Source organism: Piliocolobus tephrosceles, chromosome 4, assembly GCF_002776525.5.
Source record: "Piliocolobus tephrosceles isolate RC106 chromosome 4, ASM277652v3, whole genome shotgun sequence".
Taxonomy (NCBI): Eukaryota; Metazoa; Chordata; class Mammalia; order Primates; family Cercopithecidae; genus Piliocolobus; species Piliocolobus tephrosceles.
In genome coordinates this window covers 178,096,721-178,117,010 of record NC_045437.1, presented here as the reverse complement: position 1 = coordinate 178,117,010, position 20,290 = coordinate 178,096,721, and the positions used below count along the sequence as shown (strand labels likewise).

The following is a 20,290-nucleotide window of genomic DNA, read 5'->3' as shown; positions in this document are numbered from 1 at the left end:
GTTAACTTTTGGGAGAAAGTAGTAATGTTATTGTGTCATATTAAATGAAAATGTATGCCTGCCTGCCAAAGTAATGTCATACTATTTTTATTTTTTATAATTACGTTGGAGCCGTGAAGCTGTCATATTCATATTCATAGCGTGTATAAGACCAAAACAAGAAAAAGAATAGTCTCTTCTTTGGAACTGTAGAGAATTTTGATGAGATGGTTTTAACCTGAATGTATTTTGTTCATTGCCCTTGAATGTGTTTATTCTTTAAAAAAAAAAAAAAAAACCATAAACAAAATGTGATGTATATTTAAACAACACATATGTATTGGATTGTGGTGGATAGGCAGGAGAGTGGGTAATAATGATAAATTTTAGAGGATCTTGGTATAGGGTCTTTTTTACACGTTGTAATTCCTTTAACCTAAATTAGGTTCTATATAAGGACAAAGTAGCAAGCTGTAACCAATTAGCTATCTGAAAGATAGTGCTCCAATGAGAACAATTTTTTCTTTTTAGCTAGGGAAAAAGATGATAGGTAACAGTAAGCAAATCTTTGGAAATACTACTTTATTATTGTTATTATTATAGTTTATTTATACATTAAGACCTTTAGTAAGATATTCTTCTTGGGCTTTGGTGAAAGGCCCATCCTGTGTATAGTAAAAGTTAGACTGGACAAAAAGCTGGTTATTACTTCTTACGGACCAAGATTTCCCAACATGTGGGTGGATACATTGACTTCATAGGTCATTTCATCTAATTTCTGTGAGTACTGTTTGAGGCAGAGGATCAGAATCTAACTCATCTCTGCTGAATTTGGGAGCTACAACCTACAACAAGGATTTCTTAGGTTCACTGAATTGGCCTGGCCTGGGAGTATGTAGTATCTTAGATTACTTAGGCTTATTTTTGACTACTGATAGTTGAAACAAACTTGGTAATAGATTTGTAGCTTAGAAAAGTATATTGTAAAAACAAGACAAAAAAGCAAAAAAACTAAGTAAAGGAAAAACAGCCTGTGATAACCAGGTTATTGTTGTGTCCTATTTTAACATTTTAATCAGCTTAACTGTTTTAAGAGGTTCAATTTGATATCTTGTGTTTTTACTCATAAGAAACAATTAAAAACCCAAACAAAATCATTTCATGTAGATAAAACAAAATGCATTTTTGCAACTGTTGGTAAATATATTTAAAATTGTCCTAATGAAATAAGTAGTGAGGTAATGTGTATACAATTCTCTTTATGAAAACAAACATTTGTGTATGAATATTGAAGATGATATGTAAGGATATATATTAAATTGTTAATACTGTTTCCCCTAAAGAAATTAGATGGGACGTAGGGGTAAATGATTTTTTCTTTTTCTTTCTTTCTTTCTTTTTTTTTTTTGAGATGGAGTTTCACTCTTGTTGCGCAGGCTGAAGTGCAGTGGTGTGATGGCTCACCGCAACCTCCACCTCCCGGCTTCAAGCGATTCTCCTGTCTCAGCCTCCCGAGTAGCTGGGATTACAGGCATGCACTACCACGCCCTGCTAATTTTGTATTTTTAGTAGAGATAGGGTTTCTCCTTGTTGGTCAGGCTGGTCTCAAACTCCCAACCTCAGGTGATCTGCCTGCCTCAGCCTCCCAAAGTGCTGGGATTATAGGCATGAGCCACCGCTCCCAGCCTTGATTTTTTTCTTATAATTTCTGTGATAATAAATTGTAACAAATATATATTAACTTTTGTTTTTAACTTTTATGATTAAAAAATCAGCAGAGCAGGCACAGTGGCAAATGTTTGTAGTCCCAGCTGTGGGAGGCTGAAGCAGGAGGATTGCCTGAGGCACTGCAGCCTGGGCAACGTAGCAAGACCTCGTCTCTTTAGGGGGAAAAAAACAACAAAAACAAACCAAAAAAAAAAAAAAAAAAAAAAAAAACAAACCCCCAATTATCAAGGTGAAATTGCCACAGGTGATGATTTTATCAATACTGTACTGCTCAGTTCTGGTGAGTATTAAGAAGTTTATTTTCTAAAAGTTTCCTTTTGTTGAGTGTCTCAAATACTGGTAGAATATTTTATATTTTAGAAAGTTCTTTTTTCTTTTTTAATTTTTCATTTTACATGTTATTTACATTATAAAAGCAATAGAAGTACACCATAAATAAAGAAAATAAAATATAAAACAAATGATTAAACAATGAAAATATTACTGTTTTTCCACCCTCAGTGCATCCAAATGTCACCTCTACAGTTTCTGTATCATTCCAAACTTCTATATTTATATAAAGACATTCATACATGCATATACACAACATTTTTTTAAAAGAGGAATTATGCTATATATACTGTTTTCCATCATTTGACAATTTATCTTTCTACTTTAGTAATGTAAATCCAGTTTATACACAATTTCTTTTTTCTGATTCCCATCATCATAGGCTCCTTACCATGAGCCTTATTTCAGCATTTAGTGTATTCTCCAGTACTTTTCTAACATTTAACAGTATCACCCAGTGTATACTCCCCTCTCTTCCCTGAAACAATCCTATACTTTTCCACTGCCACAACTTTATAGTTTTATTACTTCAGCACACCCCCACATATGCACTCATGCGCATATACACTGTTAATTGTGGTGTTCAAATTTTCTATGTATCTTACTGAATTATCATCTGCTTATTCATATCATCTGCTTACTGCGGGATGTGATGAATCTTCTTCTATGACAGTGTTTATCAGTTTCTCCTCAGTCTGTCAGTTTAGTGGGCAGTGATATTTAGAGACTACAGTGTTGGGGGCAAGTGCTTGTTATTACCGTATACAAAGTTTGGAGCTTATTTTTTTTGTTGTTGTTGTTGTTTTTGCTTTTTTTGAGATGGAGTCTCATTCTGTCGCCTAGGCTGGAGTCCAGTGGTGCTTCTTGGCTCACCGCAACCTCTGCCTCCCAGGTTCAAGCGATTCTTCTGCCTCAGCCTCCTGAGTACCTGGGACTACAGGCCCACCACATCTGGCTAATTTTTGTATTTTTAGTAGAGACGGAGTTTCACTATGTTGGCCAGGCTGGTCTCGAATCCTGATCTCGTGATCCACCCACCTTGGCCTCCCAAAGTGCTGGGATTACAGTTGTGAGTCACCACGGCCGACTGGAGCATGTGTTTTATTCTGTTTTATATTAGGAATTTCTCAGCTCTTCTCTTTATATTCATTTATTTTTTGTTTTGAGATGGCGTCTTGCTCTGTTGTCTAGGGTGGAGTGCAGTGGCATGATCTTGGCTCAATGCAGCCTCTGCCTTCTGGGTTCAAGCGATTCTCCTGCATCAGCCTCCCGAGTAGCTGGGATTACAGCCACCATGCCTGGCTACTTTTTGTATTTTTAGTAGAGACAGGGTTTCACCATGTTGGCCAGGCTGGTCTTGAACTCCTGACCTCGTGATCCACCCACCTCAGCCTCCCAAAGTGCTGGGATTACAGATGTGAGCCACAGCACCCGACCTCTCAGCTCTTTTAAAGATAACCATTCTACTGACTTGTGGCTTCCACTGTTGCTGTTAAGAAGTCATCTGTTAGTCTAATTGTTGTTAATTTGTCTTTTCTCTCTACCTGTTTTTACTTGTCTATGTCTTTCATGCTTTGTAGTTTCTCTGGGATGTGTTTAGGTGTCAATTTATTCCTTTTTATTTTAATGTATTTTTTAAAAATTTGAGATGGGTCTCACTCTGTCACTCAGGTTGGCTTGCAGTTGGGTGATCTCAGCTCACTGCAGCCTCCACCTCCCAGGCTTAAGCAATCCTCCCACCTCAGCCTTCCAAGTAGCTGAGACCACAGGCACGCCACCACGCGTGGCTAATATTTTTTTCTTTATCTTACTCAGAATTTGTTGGGTTTCCTGAGTCTGAGGATTAGTGTTTTTTTTAAAATAAATTCTGGAAAATTTGTATTTCTGAAGATTACTTCTTTCTTATTTTGTTTATTAATGGTATTTCCTTTTGGAATTTTTTCCCACCTTTAAACTGGCTGCTACCACCATCTACAGTAGGATATTAACTGATTTTAGCATGTCCAGCTTTCTCTCATTCAGTTCTTTTAGCGTATTTAAGTTAGAATGACCTTTCTAAAATGTTAAATCTGGTCATATTACTCTCATGTAAAACCAATTGTTGTTCTTAGGGTTAAGTTCAAACTATTTTTTTGAGATGGAGTTTTGCTCTTGTTGCTCGGGCTGGAATGCAATGGCACGATCTTGGCTCACTACAACCTCCATCTTGGGTACAAGTGATTCTCCTGCCTCAGCCTCCTGAGTAGCTGGGACTACAGGCATGTGCCACCATAACCAGCTAATTTTTTTGTATTTTTAGTAGAGACAAGGTTTCAACATTTTGGCCAGTCTGGTCTCGAACTCCTGACCTTGGGTGATCCACCCGCCTCGGCCTCCCAAAGTGCTAGGATTATAGGTGTGAGTGATCCATTCCACCCAACCAGTTCAAACTTTTTGACATACCGTGAAGGCCTTTAAAGATATGATTTCTGTTTATTTCTCTCATCCCTCTCTTTTCTTCTGCCTTCTCTTACACTGTATGATTTAGCCATGCAAAACCATTCTTCTCAGTCTTTCTTTCTTTCTTTTTTTTTTTTTTTGAGACAGTGTCTTACTCTGTCGTGCAGGTGGGAGTGCAGTGGTGCTATCTTGCCTCACAGCAACCTCTGCCTCCTGGGTTGGAACAATTCTCCTGCCTTAGGCCCCTGAGTAGCTGGGATTACAGGTGTGTGCTACCATGCCCAGCTAATTTTTGTATTTTTAGTAGAGACAGGATTTCACATGTTGGCCAGACTGGTCTTGAACTCCTGACCTCAGGTGTTCCACCCACCTCTGCCTTGCAGAGTGCTAGGATTAGAGGCATGAGCCACAGCGCTCGGCCAATACTCTCAGTCTTTGGAGCTTACTCTTTTTTCATTCTACTAGATCTTTGAAAAGTAGTTATCTTTACTTGGGAACTTCCTCCTTCTGCCTTTATCAACTCCATCTACTAATCCTTCAGATCTTAGTATAGAGTTACTTCTCCTGAGAAGCATTTTCTGATTCCTCAGTCTTAAGTTAGGTGCTTCTTTCTTGTGTTCTCTGTTTACTCTGTTAGTTTCTTAGCACATTGTAGAGATTTGGAAATATGAACTCTCACAAGTTGAGTAAATCATAAATATGGTTTCCTATTACTTTGGAAGCTTGATACAGATTTAGAGCTCTCAATGATTTTCCCCAAGTCCTTGGTGTTCTCCTCATTCAAAATCTGCAGTCTCTTCTTCTAGACCTAGTGTTTCTTGCCAGTCTAATCTACTTCATTTTAATCCTCTTTAATTATCGTCGTTGTCATCATCATCATCAGTTTCTCTCCTGAGATACCCTGTATTAAGTTGGGGAGGCACATTTTATACCCAACTCTGTAGACAAAGGCCAGGCTATTTCTATTTACCGTGTTTTCTTCTCTGAAAGAGTAAGGTTCATGTTGGTTGGGGTCAGAGTTCCAGTTTTTGATCAAAGCTATTAACTTGTTTTACTGATTTGGCCCACTGAGTATGCTTCCCCACCCTCTACCCACAGTTTGTGTAGATGGCAGGAGGACCAAACGTTTTCCATGACATAGGTGCTGGTCTGATTCAGGTTCTCTAATCTGATAGCCCATTTTCATTAGTATTTGCTAGGTTCCCTTTTACCCAGCTTTGTTCTTTCTGTTTCTTTATACTTGCCCTCTCCTGATTTCATTTTTCTGGTCTTTATGAGTGCAAAGCTTACCTAGAATTTGTGTAGCTTTTTATAGCTTTGTCATGCTGTGCCCTATGTCATCAGCCAGCCAAGTGGCCTCATCTGCTGGCCCTTGTCTCTTATAGGCAGGGGTGGAGGTCCTACTTGCCCTCATGTTAATCTTGATAGGGAAGCATATTTCTTATTAGCAGAGTAATCACAAGCACTGTCTTAATGGTGGGAAGATAGTGTTACTGTCTTTTTTTCCTTAGAACTTCTTTGTTGAACCTATGGATTGTACAAAGAATAAAGAAAAAAATAACTTCCTTTTACTTTTTTTTTTTTTTTTGAGACGAAGTCTTGCTCTGTTACCCAGGCTGGAGTGCGGTATCGCGATCTCGGCTCACTGCAATCTCGGCTCACTGCAATCTCCGTGTCCCAGGTTTAAGTGATTCCCCTGCCTCAGCCTCCCAAGTAGCTGGGATTACAGGTGCCTGGGCTAATTTTTATATTTTTAGTAGAGACTGGGTTTCACCATGTTGGCCAGGCTGATCTTGAACTACTGGGTGATCCAGCTGCTTCAGCCTCCTAAAGTGCTAAGCATGAGCCACTGTTCCCTACCTCTTTTTACATTTTAATACCCCTATGTTAGACTGTTCTTCAGGCCATCATCACTTTAATGGGATTAATTGGGAAGTATTTTCATAACAGGCGCACAATATATGTAGATTTAATTTTTCATTATAAAGGTGATAGATCAAATTCTGGAAGAGAATACATCCTAACCGTGATTAGACCAATGAAGCTGATCCTATTCATGAGAAAATACAAAATGGTGGCTTTAATATAATATGATAGAGTAACCATGTTATTTTTGTCATTTTTTGAGGAAATTTTCTATTTTAAAAAAATACTGATAATAACTTTCTAAAGAAGGTACTGAGTGCATAATACCTAATACAGTACTTGTTGTTTGAAAAGTACCCAAGCGTAATTATTAGAAAATAGCATGACTACAACTGTGATTTGGAATTATGACATGAGTCTCATCTGTCTTTGTAAAATAATTTTCTTTTTATAATGTTTAACATTGATTGGCACAAAGAGAAAGTAGAAGTCTTTTTTGACAAAATCAGTTTTAAAGTTGAGTTAAAACTGTTGATATAGATTGAGGAGATCTGTATCTTCTAAAGAGTGGGAAATCCATCCTCTATTTTTGCTAACCTTTTTGGAGGTAAGCAGGAAATAATTAATGGGACTCTTTTGTAGTTAGGAAAATTTAAATCAGCATTCAGATGATCTAGAGATCAGCTCCTGATCTTCTGAATCTCAACTATTGGGAATTCTTGAGGTAAATGTAAACTTTCAATGATACATTTGAACACATTTTTTGCCACCATTGCCTTACGTTTTTTTTTGTTGTTGTTGTTCCAGGTGGGGGCCAAACGGTTACTGCTTCAACCTAAGTCTTTTATATTTTAGGCACATGCATATACAGGTTAACCAGCTTCCTTCTCCTCTGTCTGCAACATGGTTACCACTCCTTCCACCACCCTTGTTAGCTCAGCAGCAACAGAATAAGAATAAGGAAACCCAGGACATTCTGGCCTGCTTAGCGCCACTTCTGATGCAGAATGTTGCAATCCCAGGGTTGTTGAAATAACTTCCCAGCCCATATCATATGTAAAATCTAAAAGCTGTGTAAAAGTCTTGAAGTGTAAAGTCCCAGCTCTTCCACAGAAATGACAATTTTGGTCAGACAGTGGTTCCTGAAATAAATAGGAAGAATGGCGGTGAGAGAACAGGATAGGAGGTGCCTGTGACACTCTGCAGTTGGCTTAGGTTTGATACTCTGATGAGAACATGCTTTGGAGGGTTTCCCATGATTGAGGAAATTTTACTCTGCCTGTTGAGGACCATTTTTTCCATCGCATGGGTGGTGACTGGTAGGCATTTGGATGGATGTCCAGTTTTGCCCTAAGTATGGCATTTTTGAGCTGGTACTGTTGGTGTATATAGTAGGAGCCCCCATTTGGAGGTAATGTCAGGTGGACTCTACTATATTATAGACACTGATTCTTACCTCTGTTTTCCTCCCTCCCTCCCTCCCTTCCTTCCTTCTTTCTTTTTTTTTGAGATGGAGTCTCGCTCTGTCGCCCAGGCTGGAGTGCAGTGGCCGGATCTCAGCTCACTGCAAGCTCCGCCTCCTGGGTTTACGCCATTCTCCTGCCTCAGCCTCCTAAGTGACTGGGACTACAGGTGCCTGCCACCACGCCCGGCTGATTTTTTGTATTTTTTAGTAGAGACGGGGTTTCTCCGTGTTAGCCAGGATGGTCTCGATCTCCTGACCTCGTGATCCGCCCGGCCCGTCTCGGCCTCCCAAAGTGCTGGGATTACAGGCTTGAGCCACCGTGCCCGGCCGACAGAATGTTTTTAAAACATTAAACAAGAAATGTGCCCGGCAGTTCGTCTGCTTGCATATCTCTAAGTTTGTAATCCATTAAAAATTTAGTCATTAATTTTTTTATTGAAATGTAGCATTTAAGAAATGTGTTAAATAACATATATAGCTTAATAATTATAAAACAAACACGTCAGTTATCCAGGCCAATAAATCAAATGTTGTCAGGAAACCAGAACCCTCCTTGTTATCACTGCCTAATCATATGCCATCCCTGCCTGCCTCTCCCACCAAGTAACTACTACCCTAACTTTTGTGATTATTTCCTTTTTAAAAAATATTTAAAAATATTTTCCTTTTTAAAAAATATGGTTTTACGTACTGCAAGGCACGGTGGCTCACGCCTGTAATCTCAGCACTTTGAGAGGCTGAGGTGGGTGGATCACGAGGTCAGGAGTTCAAGACCAGCCTGGCCAAGATGATGAAACCCCCGTCTCTACTAAAACTACAAAAATTATCTGGGCATGGTGGTGGGCGCCTGTAATCCCAGCTACTCGGGAGGCTGAGGTAGAGAATTGCTTGAACCCGGGAGGTAGAGGTTGCAGTGAGCCAAGATCACGCCACTGCACTCTAGCCTGGTGACAGAGCAAGACTCCGTCTCAAAGAAAAAAAAGATGGTTTTGCTACCTATGGATGTATCTATAAAATAACATAATTTAGGCTGGGCACAGTGGCTGATGCCTGTAATCCCAGCACTTTGTGAGGCTGAGGCAGGCAGATCACCTGAGGTCAAGAGTTCGAGGCCAGCCTGGCCAATATGGTGAAATCCTGTCTCTACTAAAAATACAAAAATTAGCTGGGCCTGGTGGCGCACACCTGTAGTCCCAGCTGCTCGGGAGGCTGGGGCAGGAGAATCGCTTGAACCCTGGCGGTGGAGGTTGCAGTGAGCCAAGATCACGCTATTACACTCCACCCTGGGTGTCACAGCAAGACTCCATCTCAAAAAACAACAACAACAACAAACCAAAAAATATATATATTTTATGTACATAAATATATGTACATAAATATGTACATAAATATTTTATGTATATACATATAATGTATATATATTATATGTATATGTGTGTGTACATATATATAATTTAGCTTGTTGCTGAACTTTACGTGAACAAAATCACGATTGTTTTGCCTCACTTCTTTCGCTCCACATTGTGTTTGTGAAGTACATCGTGTTATCTCTTGAGATTGTGAGTTGTTCATTTCATTGCTGCAAAGTGTTCCGTCATATAGAAGTACCACAATTTATGTATCTAGACAGTCCATTTTTGTTCTTAACAAGTGAAGGTATTCTCATAGAATATTTTTACAGTTTATCTTAGCATCTTGCTAAGATAATTTTCAGAAACTACCCTCCACCCACACTCCAGGAGAGCTTGCATCCTGGAAGGAAGTATAAAACGTCTATACTCCTGATGGTTAAAATTAGCTTGTTGATTTCCTACCTTCTGTAGTAGCTGGATAGCTAGACACTTATGGATGTCTTTTTAAAATTTTTATCTTAGAAATCAATGCAAGATGTAAAATTAATCTCTTTTGTATGTTGTTTTGACTTGGAGAGTCTTGGGTGAAGTGATTTCTCTTATTGTGCATACATTGGGATTTCAAACATGAGTACTTATCTCTTTATAGAGCTCATTTGCATTCTTAACATTTATAAAAATGGATGTTTGTTTTAAAATAGTTTTCAGTTATTTAGGACTTCAGTCTGAGAGAGCCTGCTGGTTGGAAACCCCAGCGTTTATCATGAGCTATATATAGTCTCTATGTCCTGATGTCTTAGGGCTTAATGTAGCTGCAGAATCCTCCTTTGTGGCTTTCAGAGAAGAGCTGGTATGGGTCTGAAAAAACCCACCGTATATGCTCTTTTTCTGTGTGAGCATTTTTTCTTATTAATATTGTAATGCCTTATTCAGTGTGTATGTTATGATCCAAATGCTAAAATTTGCTCAAATATAAAGCATCTGTGATGCATTTTATTTCCTTCATAGAAGTATTTTAGATCTGATGAGAACTCAGATATAAGAGTTCAAATAGATTGGTTCTTTTTTTTTTTTTTTTTTTTTTTTAGATCGAGTCTTGCTTTTCGCTCTGTCACCCAGGCTGAAGTGGAGTGGCTCAATCTCAGCTCACTGCAAGTTCCACTTCCCGGGTTCATGCCATTCTCCTGCCTCAGCCTCCCAAGTAGCTGGGACTACAGGTGCCTGCCACCATTCCCGGCTAATTTTTTGTATTTTTAGTAGAGACGGAGTTTCACCGTGTTAACCAGGATGGTCTTGATTTCCTGAACCCGTGATCTGCCCGCCGCAGCCTCCCAAAGTGCTGGGATTACAGGCACAAACTATTGTGCCTGACCCATAGATTGGTTCCTTTAACTGGATAGCCTTTCTTATTTATCTTGAAATATATATTACAGATATTTAGCACACACATTCATACACCCTTGATTTGATCTGTTCCCTGATGGGGCATCTTCATTTTATGATTAAGATGAGAGACTTAAGATAATTGGATTTGCATTCCAGTTAGCCCAGATTTCAGCTTTTTGCATCTTGTTTCAGTTATTCTTTTCTTCTTGGATACATTGAGTGCTTGTTGCTCTCCTTGGAATACTTATCTGTCCCCACACCCAACTATTCCTTTGAATGCTTTAGGGAGTTGTTGACCTCAGCCTTCATTGTTACACGCTTTATATGGTCTGTAATCTTCCCTGTCTAACCATATGTCCTTAGCCTCCTCCCTCCCATGCCTGGATTCCTCAAATCATTTTCAGGCTGCCTAGAGAATGATTTGTTTTAATGAGTTAGACTTTGGATTTTCTTTCATGTCATTACATACTTCCTTGCCAAGTGAATCAGGGCACTTTTCCTTATCCTAGATTCTTACTCTGATCAGTCTCTGTTCTCACATCACAGGAGTCCTCCAACCTGAAGTAATAGATACTGGCCATAAAAAGCAAGTTCAGTACTCCATGTGGGGAAGGCCACACCTTTATTAATAAGCATGCTACACGTCAGCTCAGAAAAAGATCCAAGGAAAGGTTGACATTTCAGCCATAAATAGAATTTCCAAGTCTACTAGATTTACAACAGAGCGTTCATTACCCTAAATTCCTAATTTTAAAAGCCTTATGTTAATTTAGGAGTTCCTGGCCGGGCATGGTGGCTCAAGTCTATAATCCCAGCACTTTGGGAGGCCGAGATGGGTGGATCACGAGGTCCGGAGATCAAGACCATCCTGGCTAACACGGTGAAACCTCGTCTCTACTAAAAACAAAAAAGCTAGCCAGGTGAGGTGGCGGGCGCCTGTAGTCCCAGCTACTTGGGAGGCTGAGGCAGGAGAATGGCGTAAACCCGGGAGGCAGAGCTTGCAATGAGCTGAGATCTGGTTACTGCACTCCAGCCTGGGCGACAGAGCGAGACTCCATCTCAAAAAAAAAAAAAAAATTTAGGAGTTCTTCATTCTAACTCTTACTGTTCTCTAAGCCTCAGTTTCCTCATCTATAAAATGAGAATATTGGATTAGAAGATCTCTAGGGTCACTCCAGTCACTTCTATTAAGTTTATTGTTATAATCTTGGTCTTTTTCTAAGTTATCATTTTTTTTTTTTTTTGAGACGGAGTCTCGCTCTGTTGCCCAGGCTGGAGTGCAGTGGCCAGATCTCAGCTCACTGCAAGCTCTGCCCCCGGGGTTTACACCATTCTCCTGCCTCAGCCTCCCGAGTAGCTGGGACTACAGGCGCCCGCCACCTCGCCCGGCTAGTTTTTTGTATTTTTCAGTAGAGACGGGGTTTCACCATATTAGCCAGGATGGTCTCGAGCTCCTGACCTTGTTATCCGCCTGTCTCGGCCTCCCAAAGTGCTGGGATTACAGGCTTGAGCCACTGCGCCCGGCCCTGAGTTATCATTTTAGGAGCAAAAATGCCTCCTTAAAATGAAAAGATGGAAGAAAGCAAAACAAAACAAAAACAATTTCCTTTGTCCAGATCATTGTCTTAATTTAAAAAGTTAAAGGCGGGTCACAGTGCCTCACGCCTATAATCCCAGCATTTTGGGAGGCCGAGGGGGGGTGCAGATCACCTGAGGTCAGGAGTTCGAGACCAGCCTGACCAACATGGAGAAATGCCGTCTCTACTAAAAATACAAAATTAGCCAGGCGTGGTGGTGCATGCCTGTAATCCCTGCTATTCGGGAGGCTGAGGCAGGAGAATCGCTTGAACCCGGGAGGTAGAGGTTGCGGTGAGCCGAGATCATGCCATTGCACTCCAGCCTGGGCAACAAGAGTGAAACTCCATCTCAAAAAAAAAAAAAAAGTTAATGAGGCTGGGTGCCATGGCTCATACCTATAATCCCAGCACTTTGGGAGGCTGAGGCAGACAGATCTTTTGAGCCCTGGAGTTCGAGACCAGCCCGGGCAACAAAGTGAGACCTCATCTCTACAAATAATTTAAAAAATATCTGGGCATGGTGGTGCATGCCTGTGGTCCCAGCTACTGCAGAGACTGAGATGGGAGGATTGCAGTGAGCCTTGATAGCGCCACTGTACTCCAGCCTGGGTGACAGAGTGAGACCCCCATCTCAAAAAATATATAAAAAATAGAAAGTTATTTGGAATCCTATTTTTGAAGCTAAAATGAAAGTAGTTATCTACCTATATCTAAAATGTAATTCAAGGTGATGGTATCTCTTTTGATACCTTTGCAGTCATTTAAATTACAGAGATATCCATGTAATGGCTTAAAGGTAAACTACATTAGGCATCATCTTGTTTTGGAAATATATTTTCAGATAGAACTGAATAGCTTAACTCCACATACGTAATAGACATGCCCAGGAAGACATCACTTTATTCATTTATAGTGTTTTATCCTATCTTATAAAATATATGATACTTAGAATAGTAGCATGCATGTTCCTGTGTTTAGATTCCTTGAGTGTTTATGAACTTTTTTTGTTGTTGTTGTTGAGATGGAGTCTTACTCTGTCACCCGGGCTGGAGTGCAGTGGCGCAATCTTGGCTCACTGCAGCCTCTGCCTCCCAGATTCAAAGGATTCTCCTGCCTCAGCCTCCTGAGTAGCTGGGACTACAGGGTGCGCCACCGTAACTGGCTAATTTTTGTATTTTGATAGAGATGGGGTTTCACCACCTTGGCCAGGCTGGTCTTGAACTCCTAGCCTCAAGTGGTCTGTCCACCTTGGCCTCCCAAAGTGCTGGGATTACAGGTGTGAGCCACTGTGCCCATCCTGTTCGTGAACTTTTTAATGAATTGTATCTTATTTATTTTTATAACATTTTTTGTGAATTTTAGTTTATCTGCTGATGCAAACAGTTACACCATTTTCATAGAGCTTTTACCATTTTTATCTTACCATTTTATTCATTTTTCAAATGATTTTTGCTATATTATTTCATTTGTAAATAGAATGACTAGGGACGATGCTATGTTGCTAATTACGACTAATTTGAGGTTTCTCCCAGCTCACTTTGTTTTGCTTCCAGTCTCTTACCTGCTGCCAGCATAATCGAAATATTTGAATTCCATCACTGTTCACAAAGCTATTCTTTTGGTTACATAGTCATCTTGTGAGGAAGTTTTTCCAGAATGGACACAGATGCATTGTACTCCTAACCTTTGTGTAAAACAATTTAGTTCATTTGATTCTGCTTTTGTTTTTAAGAAAACTCATGTGGGGGTGGAACAATACTTCCAGGTCAGGAAACATTATCGGTTTCCATTGATGTTTTATACGTAGTCTGTTTTTATATGAAACTCTAAAGGCTCAAACTCTGTGATGCTATAAAGACATGGAAAATGATTCTTCCTTAGGGTTGGAGGAAGTGATGACTAGTGTTTTTTTTGCTGGTAGTATCTGATAATCCCCCCTCCCTTTAGCTATTCTAGGCCTGTTTAGTTGTCGGGCGTTGTCGGACTGAATTGCTAAAAATAACAAATAAGGGGGAGGTGGTTCTAAGGCCAGCCCTGGCTACTGTCTGTAATCTGTTTAATTTAGTTCCTGGGGAGAAAGGGCAAAAAGAACATGGTGCCATTCTTGTTGAATGGATTTTTTGTTTAAAGTGCTCATGAGAACATTGTTTGAGCTCTCCCTTTTCTCAAACCCCACAGGGCTCATGCACCCACATTCACTTAGTGTGGAGCCAGAGCCTGGGGGCTCAAAGAGCATGCTGGGATTCAGCGGTTGTGCTAGAGATTAACCAGACAATTGTGGTCTTCTGCTGACCTTTTAATGTGGCTTTTGACAATGGAAATGTACATTTAGCTTGTGAGAGAGTGAGAGTGAGTGTGGTGGTTGGAAATGGGGGGAGTTAGTGTGTGAATAAGAATATTTCTATTTACTACTCTTCCCTAACTCAGTGTTCAGAGAGTCAGGTGGTTTGATAAAATAACTGCATGTGTGACTCCAGTACACCTGCATTTAAACTTTAACCCACACCACCAGCATAAAGCTCTGCTTTGATTTGACTCTTGACCTCTCTGTGCCTTAACTTCTTCATAATAATAGAAACAGCTCTCTATAGAGACAGCAGTCTAGTACTTGCTTGTAAAGCTGTTGATGATCACCGAAGGAATGATTTAAATGCCTTTCCTATCCCCTGCTGTGTACAATTTTCTAGTGGTGGAATGTGTGAAAACTAGGAGCAAATTTTTAGGGGAGTGTGTGTGTGTGTAGGTGTGTGCGCGTGCTCCACATTCTGTGTTGACTCACCTGAGGGCTTATTGACTTTTGTATTCTGAAGTTTATTGATTTTCGTGTTCTGAAATCTCATCCAAAATCCTTTCCTTTGCAGTTCTTATTTTGGGGAAGGAGGGGTGTCTAAACCTGATTACTTTAACACCAAAGGTAAACAAGGATTGTTTTTATTAGAGATCCTGGGGGTTTGTTGGGGCGAGATGCCATGCAAATGTCTTGGGAAAGCATACATCGGTGAAGATTGAGGTATTTACCCATAGCTTTGGGATCTGAGCAGGTAGACATTGCAGGCTTTGAAATGCCTGCTTTTAGATATTTCTCAAGTCACAAACCTGGGTTACTCCCTAGTTTAATGATAGGCTGCTGCATTATCCAGGTGAGAGATGTTGGTGGGTTGGACCAGGATGGTGACAGTGGAGGTGATCAGACTCTGGATGTATTTTAAGGTAGAACCAAGGTGACTGGGTATAGGAATAAAAGAAGAGAGGTGAAAAAACTGAAGTTTTGGACCTGTGATTAAGGCCCAAATGCTCCCCCTCTTCTTCCTCTTCCTTCCCCATATGTCACTCATTCTCCACGAGAGATCTGGAATGGGTTCATGGGAGAGCAGGCATTTCACCTGGGCCTTGAAGGTCAGCTAGAAGTTTGCTAGGTGGGGCTAGGGCAGAGGGGAGGGCATTTCAAATCAAGGAATAGTGTGGACAAAAGTCTGGAAGTGGAGTGGTGGTTGCAATGGAGTAACCGTCCATGGGGAAATGAGTGAGTGGGAAGTGAGGCTGGAAAGATCTAAGGGAAAGGAATTAAAGTGAATGAAATTAGCATTGCTTCTACTCACTTTTTCTAAGTACTGCTTGTTCTATGCAAGTAGCTGTTCTAAGTCCCAATGCTATTCATTCAGTGTGGTTTCCACTCAGCATTCCATGTGTCCTGGGCTCCACAGAGGGAACGTCCTGCTGCAGACATTCCCCAGGTTTATAGGAACAAATGTGCTACTGCTAATTCATAGATCAGTGTTACCTAGTCAGTCTTCAAGTTTTGAAACTAAAATTTTTTTTTTCCCGAAACTAATTTTTAAAGAAAATTGAAAGTTTGGTTTGGGCCTTTACCTTTGAAATTACTGTTAGACACCCAAGTAAAGATGTGGAATAGACAGTTGGATATATGAATCTGGAACTCTGGACTAGCGAAATAAAATAGAGAATTGTCTACAAATTGCCAGTTTATAGAAGGCATTTCAAGTCATAGAACTAGCTTGGGTCAACTAAGGGAAAAATATAGCTGGAGAAGGGACAGGGTTTGTGGACTGAGCCCTGGGTCACTGCAGCAGGACCACAGAGGTGTGGACAGCATCCATTTTGAGTCCAAATAACTGAGTGAATACCCAGATGGGTAACCGTCTGCTGATACGGGGCCAGGCTGAAGGGTTGCTGTCAACTCCCTTGGTGGTAAGGGGACTGCTTTTTCATGGGCTGTCCAAGCAAGAGGCTGGCAGTAGAAGTGGTCAGTTCTGTTAGACCTGAGTTGCAAGTGCTTTGTGGCCTTCCTTACTAGCACTCCCCCTGGAGTTAGGCCTGACTGGCTGAGGGAAGCTGGTTTGTTTTCCCTGGGAGGGACTGCAGGAGATAGAGACTGACATCAAGTTAGGCTCAGAGCTGAGTGCTTTGTATATGGACAACACTGCAGGGAGGGGGTGCCTGAACACAGTCCTTTTAAAGTATAGCAGATAAAAAGTCTGCCATGGATCTGTGGAATCTTGAGTAAAATTTGAGGAAGGTAGGTACTAAGATGGGCAGAAGCAAAGATGCCTACGAGTTTTGAACTAGTTTTGAAGGTTAAAAGATCCCTAAGAGGATTTTATGTTAATACCTTTACTGTTCCCTATATATACTCAACATAGTATGTACACACACACGGCTACCCTCTTTAAAATGAATTTTAAATTTTACTTTATTTTTTGGAGATGAGGTTTTGCTTTGTCACCCAGGCTGGAGTGCAGTGGCGTGGCGTGATCATAGCTCAGTGCAGCCTGGAACTCCTGGGCTCAGGTGTTCCTCCTACTTCAGTCTCCTCAGTAGCTGAGACTATAGGCGCAGGCTACCATGCTCAGATAATTAATTTTTTTTTTTTGTAAAGACAGAGTCTCCCTATGTTGCCCAGGCTGGTCACGAACTTGGCCTTGAGCAGTCCTCCCACTTCAGCCTCCGAAAGTATTGGGATTACAGGCATGACTCACCACGCCTAGTCCCCTCTGTGAGATCCAAATATGTACTAAGAAAAGCTTCAACCTTTAGAATATTTTTTAAGTTCATCTTTAAGATTCTTAGTAAGTAAAAGATACAGCTTGTCTTTGCTCTGATATGCACAGCATAATGCTTTGGCATGGTAATTAAGAACTCTGGAATTAGATGAATATGAATTTGAACCCTGACTGCCACTTAATATCATCTTGAATAAATGACATACTTAGTGTTTGGTATGGTTTGGATGTTTGTCTCCTCCAAATCTCATGTAGAAATGTGATCCCCAGTGTTGGAGGTGGGGCCTGGTGGGAGATGATTGGATCATGAGGGCAGATCCCTCATGAATGGCATAGCACAATCCCCTTGGTGATGAGTGAGTTCTCAGTTCACTCAAAGTCTGGTTGTTTAAATGTCTGGGACCTCCCACTCACTCTCTTCTGCCTCATTTTCACCATGTGACATACTGGCTTGCCATCACCTTCTACCATGATTGTAAGCCTTCTGAGGCCCTCACCAGAAACTGAGCAGATGTTGGTGCTATACCTGTACAGCCTGTGAAACCATGAGCCAATTAAACTTCTTTTCTTTATAAATTACCCAGTGTCAGGTATTCCTTTACAGTAATGCAAAAATGGACTGATACAGTGTTTTTAAGCCTAAATACACTCGTCTGTAAAATGGCAAAAGAAAGTGTTAGGATGGAGGGAGACAATAAGTAACTTTTATTTCCTGCCCAAGAGTGGAACCAATTGAAAGACGGATATAAAAATTCCATCTTTTTATATATTTTACCTTTACTATTAATAAAGATTAGGTTGAAGAATGTGGCTTAGGAATGCAGCAGTCATGGGTTTTTAATATTGATCCAGATTTAGGCATACAGATAGATGGACTTACCCTACAAATCTCTGTAAGTGTAGGACAACCACAGGTCTTTCTCTGCAGAGGCAGGCAGAGCCTGTTTGTTAAACTTACAAGAGGCTTCTGCAAACAAGCAGCTTCTGGCAGAGTAGAAGGGGACGAGCCCCTTTGTTTCTTCTTCCAAACAAGCCAGTCAGAAAAGCCACCAGTCTTCCCTGGACTAGATGGAGGAGGCCAGGACCATAACTAATGAAAGCTAGAGGTGAGGATAAACACTTACCCCTTATGAAAGGTACCTGCCTTGTAACATAATACAGATCACTTAGTACTGTGCCTGACACAGTAAATACTTAATGCAGGGTTTTATTATTTGCATCTGGTGGATGCTCAGCAGCTGTTTACTGATTGAGCATATTGCTACCAAGTGCTTATAAGATAAAAGGTGTTTTTTTCTTTTAATTTGGAATGTATGAAAGCGAATTTAACAAACACCTGTGCATTTATCATTTAGCATTAACAAATGGTAGCATTTTGTAACATTTACCTTTTTTGCTTTTTTTTTTTTTACACAAATAATGCTAATAAAATTGAGGTCGTCTGTGTTCCTTCCCTCCCACACCATCCCCAGTCTCATTACCAGTCACCAGAAGCAACAACTATCAAGAATTAGGTCTGTATCTTTTCATTCCATGTTTGATATGCATCCTGTATTCAATTAAGTAACACCGTGTTGTTTATATCTTTCAGCAACTTGCTTTTTTCATTCCACATGAAGCACAAACATTGCCATTCGTAGGGCTGGTCGGTGGACTCACTGTCGAGTGCCAGCAGGTCAGTTCGATCTGCTGCTCTTATTTTCTAATAGCCATGGATTCTGTGTGAAGCCATCTCATGAACTTGGTGGCCTCTGCCCGTGATTTAGAAATGGAGATCACATGTTCTTCATGGAGCCAGAACCAGAATCAGTCAGGGAAAGAGAGGGACATCAGAGTGGTAACCTGGAATTCCAGGTTCTAGACTCCAAACCCTGTAACATTCACTTTTACTCTGAAAGAAATGGGGATTCCTTATGCCGTAGTTGGATACTCTGAGTAGCTAGGCATTCCAAAATTTGTGGTCCTTTTCTTATAAAATGATAACCCCCTGAATACCAGCTCTGAGTGAAGAGATAAGTGGTTTCTAAGTGGCCTGGCATCTGGAAATTGAAGAAAGGGCAAAAGGAAAACCACCCTTTGAGTCATGTTTGCAAAGAGAAGTATGCCAAGGGCTCTTTTATTACCCTAGTGTCATTAAAAGTGTAATTGGTGTTATGTCAGCTATTAGATCAGAGCTATTAGCATATTAAATTCTCTCTGTTTACCCCAGTTCTATGGTAACTTAGTGGGTGTGGAGTTGGGGACAGGTGGCAGCTGGGCGCCTGTGACGTTTGGTCTATAGAGTGACTTCATCATGATCTGAGCCTTGTATCACCCTGGATGGAGAAGTGTCACTGGGTGATGTGGACCTGATCTCTCAGTACCTCTCAGAACACCCAGAGCTATGAGCAAAGATCCTGGGTTGCTTGTCTTACCTAGAAGTTTAACTTTGAAGGACAGCATTTTCTTGGGTGATACTGACAGGTGTAACTGTGAATTTCCTTTTCTCTTTCTTAGTGAAAAGACAGCCGAGGGTTTTGGAAAGCTTTACAAATAGTCCTTTGATATTGGAGTGTATTTGTAGTTCTCCAATTCTGCCCTCTGCTGACCCAGACAGATCAGCCGAGGAGGTGCCTATGAGTCATGCATCTGTGCTTGCCGTGGCTTTGAGCTCTTGCTTGTTTTCACTGTCTCCAGGTCCTTTTATGGGTTTCCGGTTGCCATATCTCTATTTTTTTAGTTGTATAAATATGTTACTCGATTGGAAAGTAGTGATGTGATCACTTAAAAGTTTACTCTTGTTTATCCATTGGCTCTACCACAGTACCTTATTAACTCATTAAATGCTTAGTGCTTTTGCTTACAGCATTAAAGTTAATTTTTAACAATTAATATGGCAGTTTATTTTACCCCAACCAATTTGTGTGTGTAAATTTTTGGTGGAGTACAGACTGATTTGCTGGTAAAAGTCATTACTTGCCATGCCTATTTTCAGACACAGAGATTTAATGTCCTGTCTTTTTTTTTTTTAATGTCCTTTCTTTTTTTTTTTTTTTGAGATTCAGTCTTACTCTGTCATCCAGGCTGGAGTGCAGTGGTGTGATCTCGGCTCATTGCAACCTCCACCTCCTGGGTTCAAACGATTCACTTGCCTTAGCCTCCTGAGTA

The 20,290-nt window shown here is 40.6% G+C and overlaps 1 protein-coding gene across 2 annotated transcripts in view; it reads left to right on the top strand.

The window, feature by feature from the left end:
* LOC113219490 (prefoldin subunit 1) overlaps positions 1-20,290 on the top strand; it is a 57,151-nt gene that overhangs the window by 20,245 nt on the left and 16,616 nt on the right. Inside the window, exon 4 of one of the 2 annotated variants that reach the window (XM_031935502.1) lies at positions 18,735-18,818. The exons of the other annotated variant lie outside the window; for it this stretch is intronic. Within the exon in view, the coding sequence (XP_031791362.1) occupies positions 18,735-18,818 (84 nt within the window). The remainder of the gene's footprint in view (positions 1-18,734; positions 18,819-20,290) is intronic. 2 annotated transcript variants of the gene reach the window in all.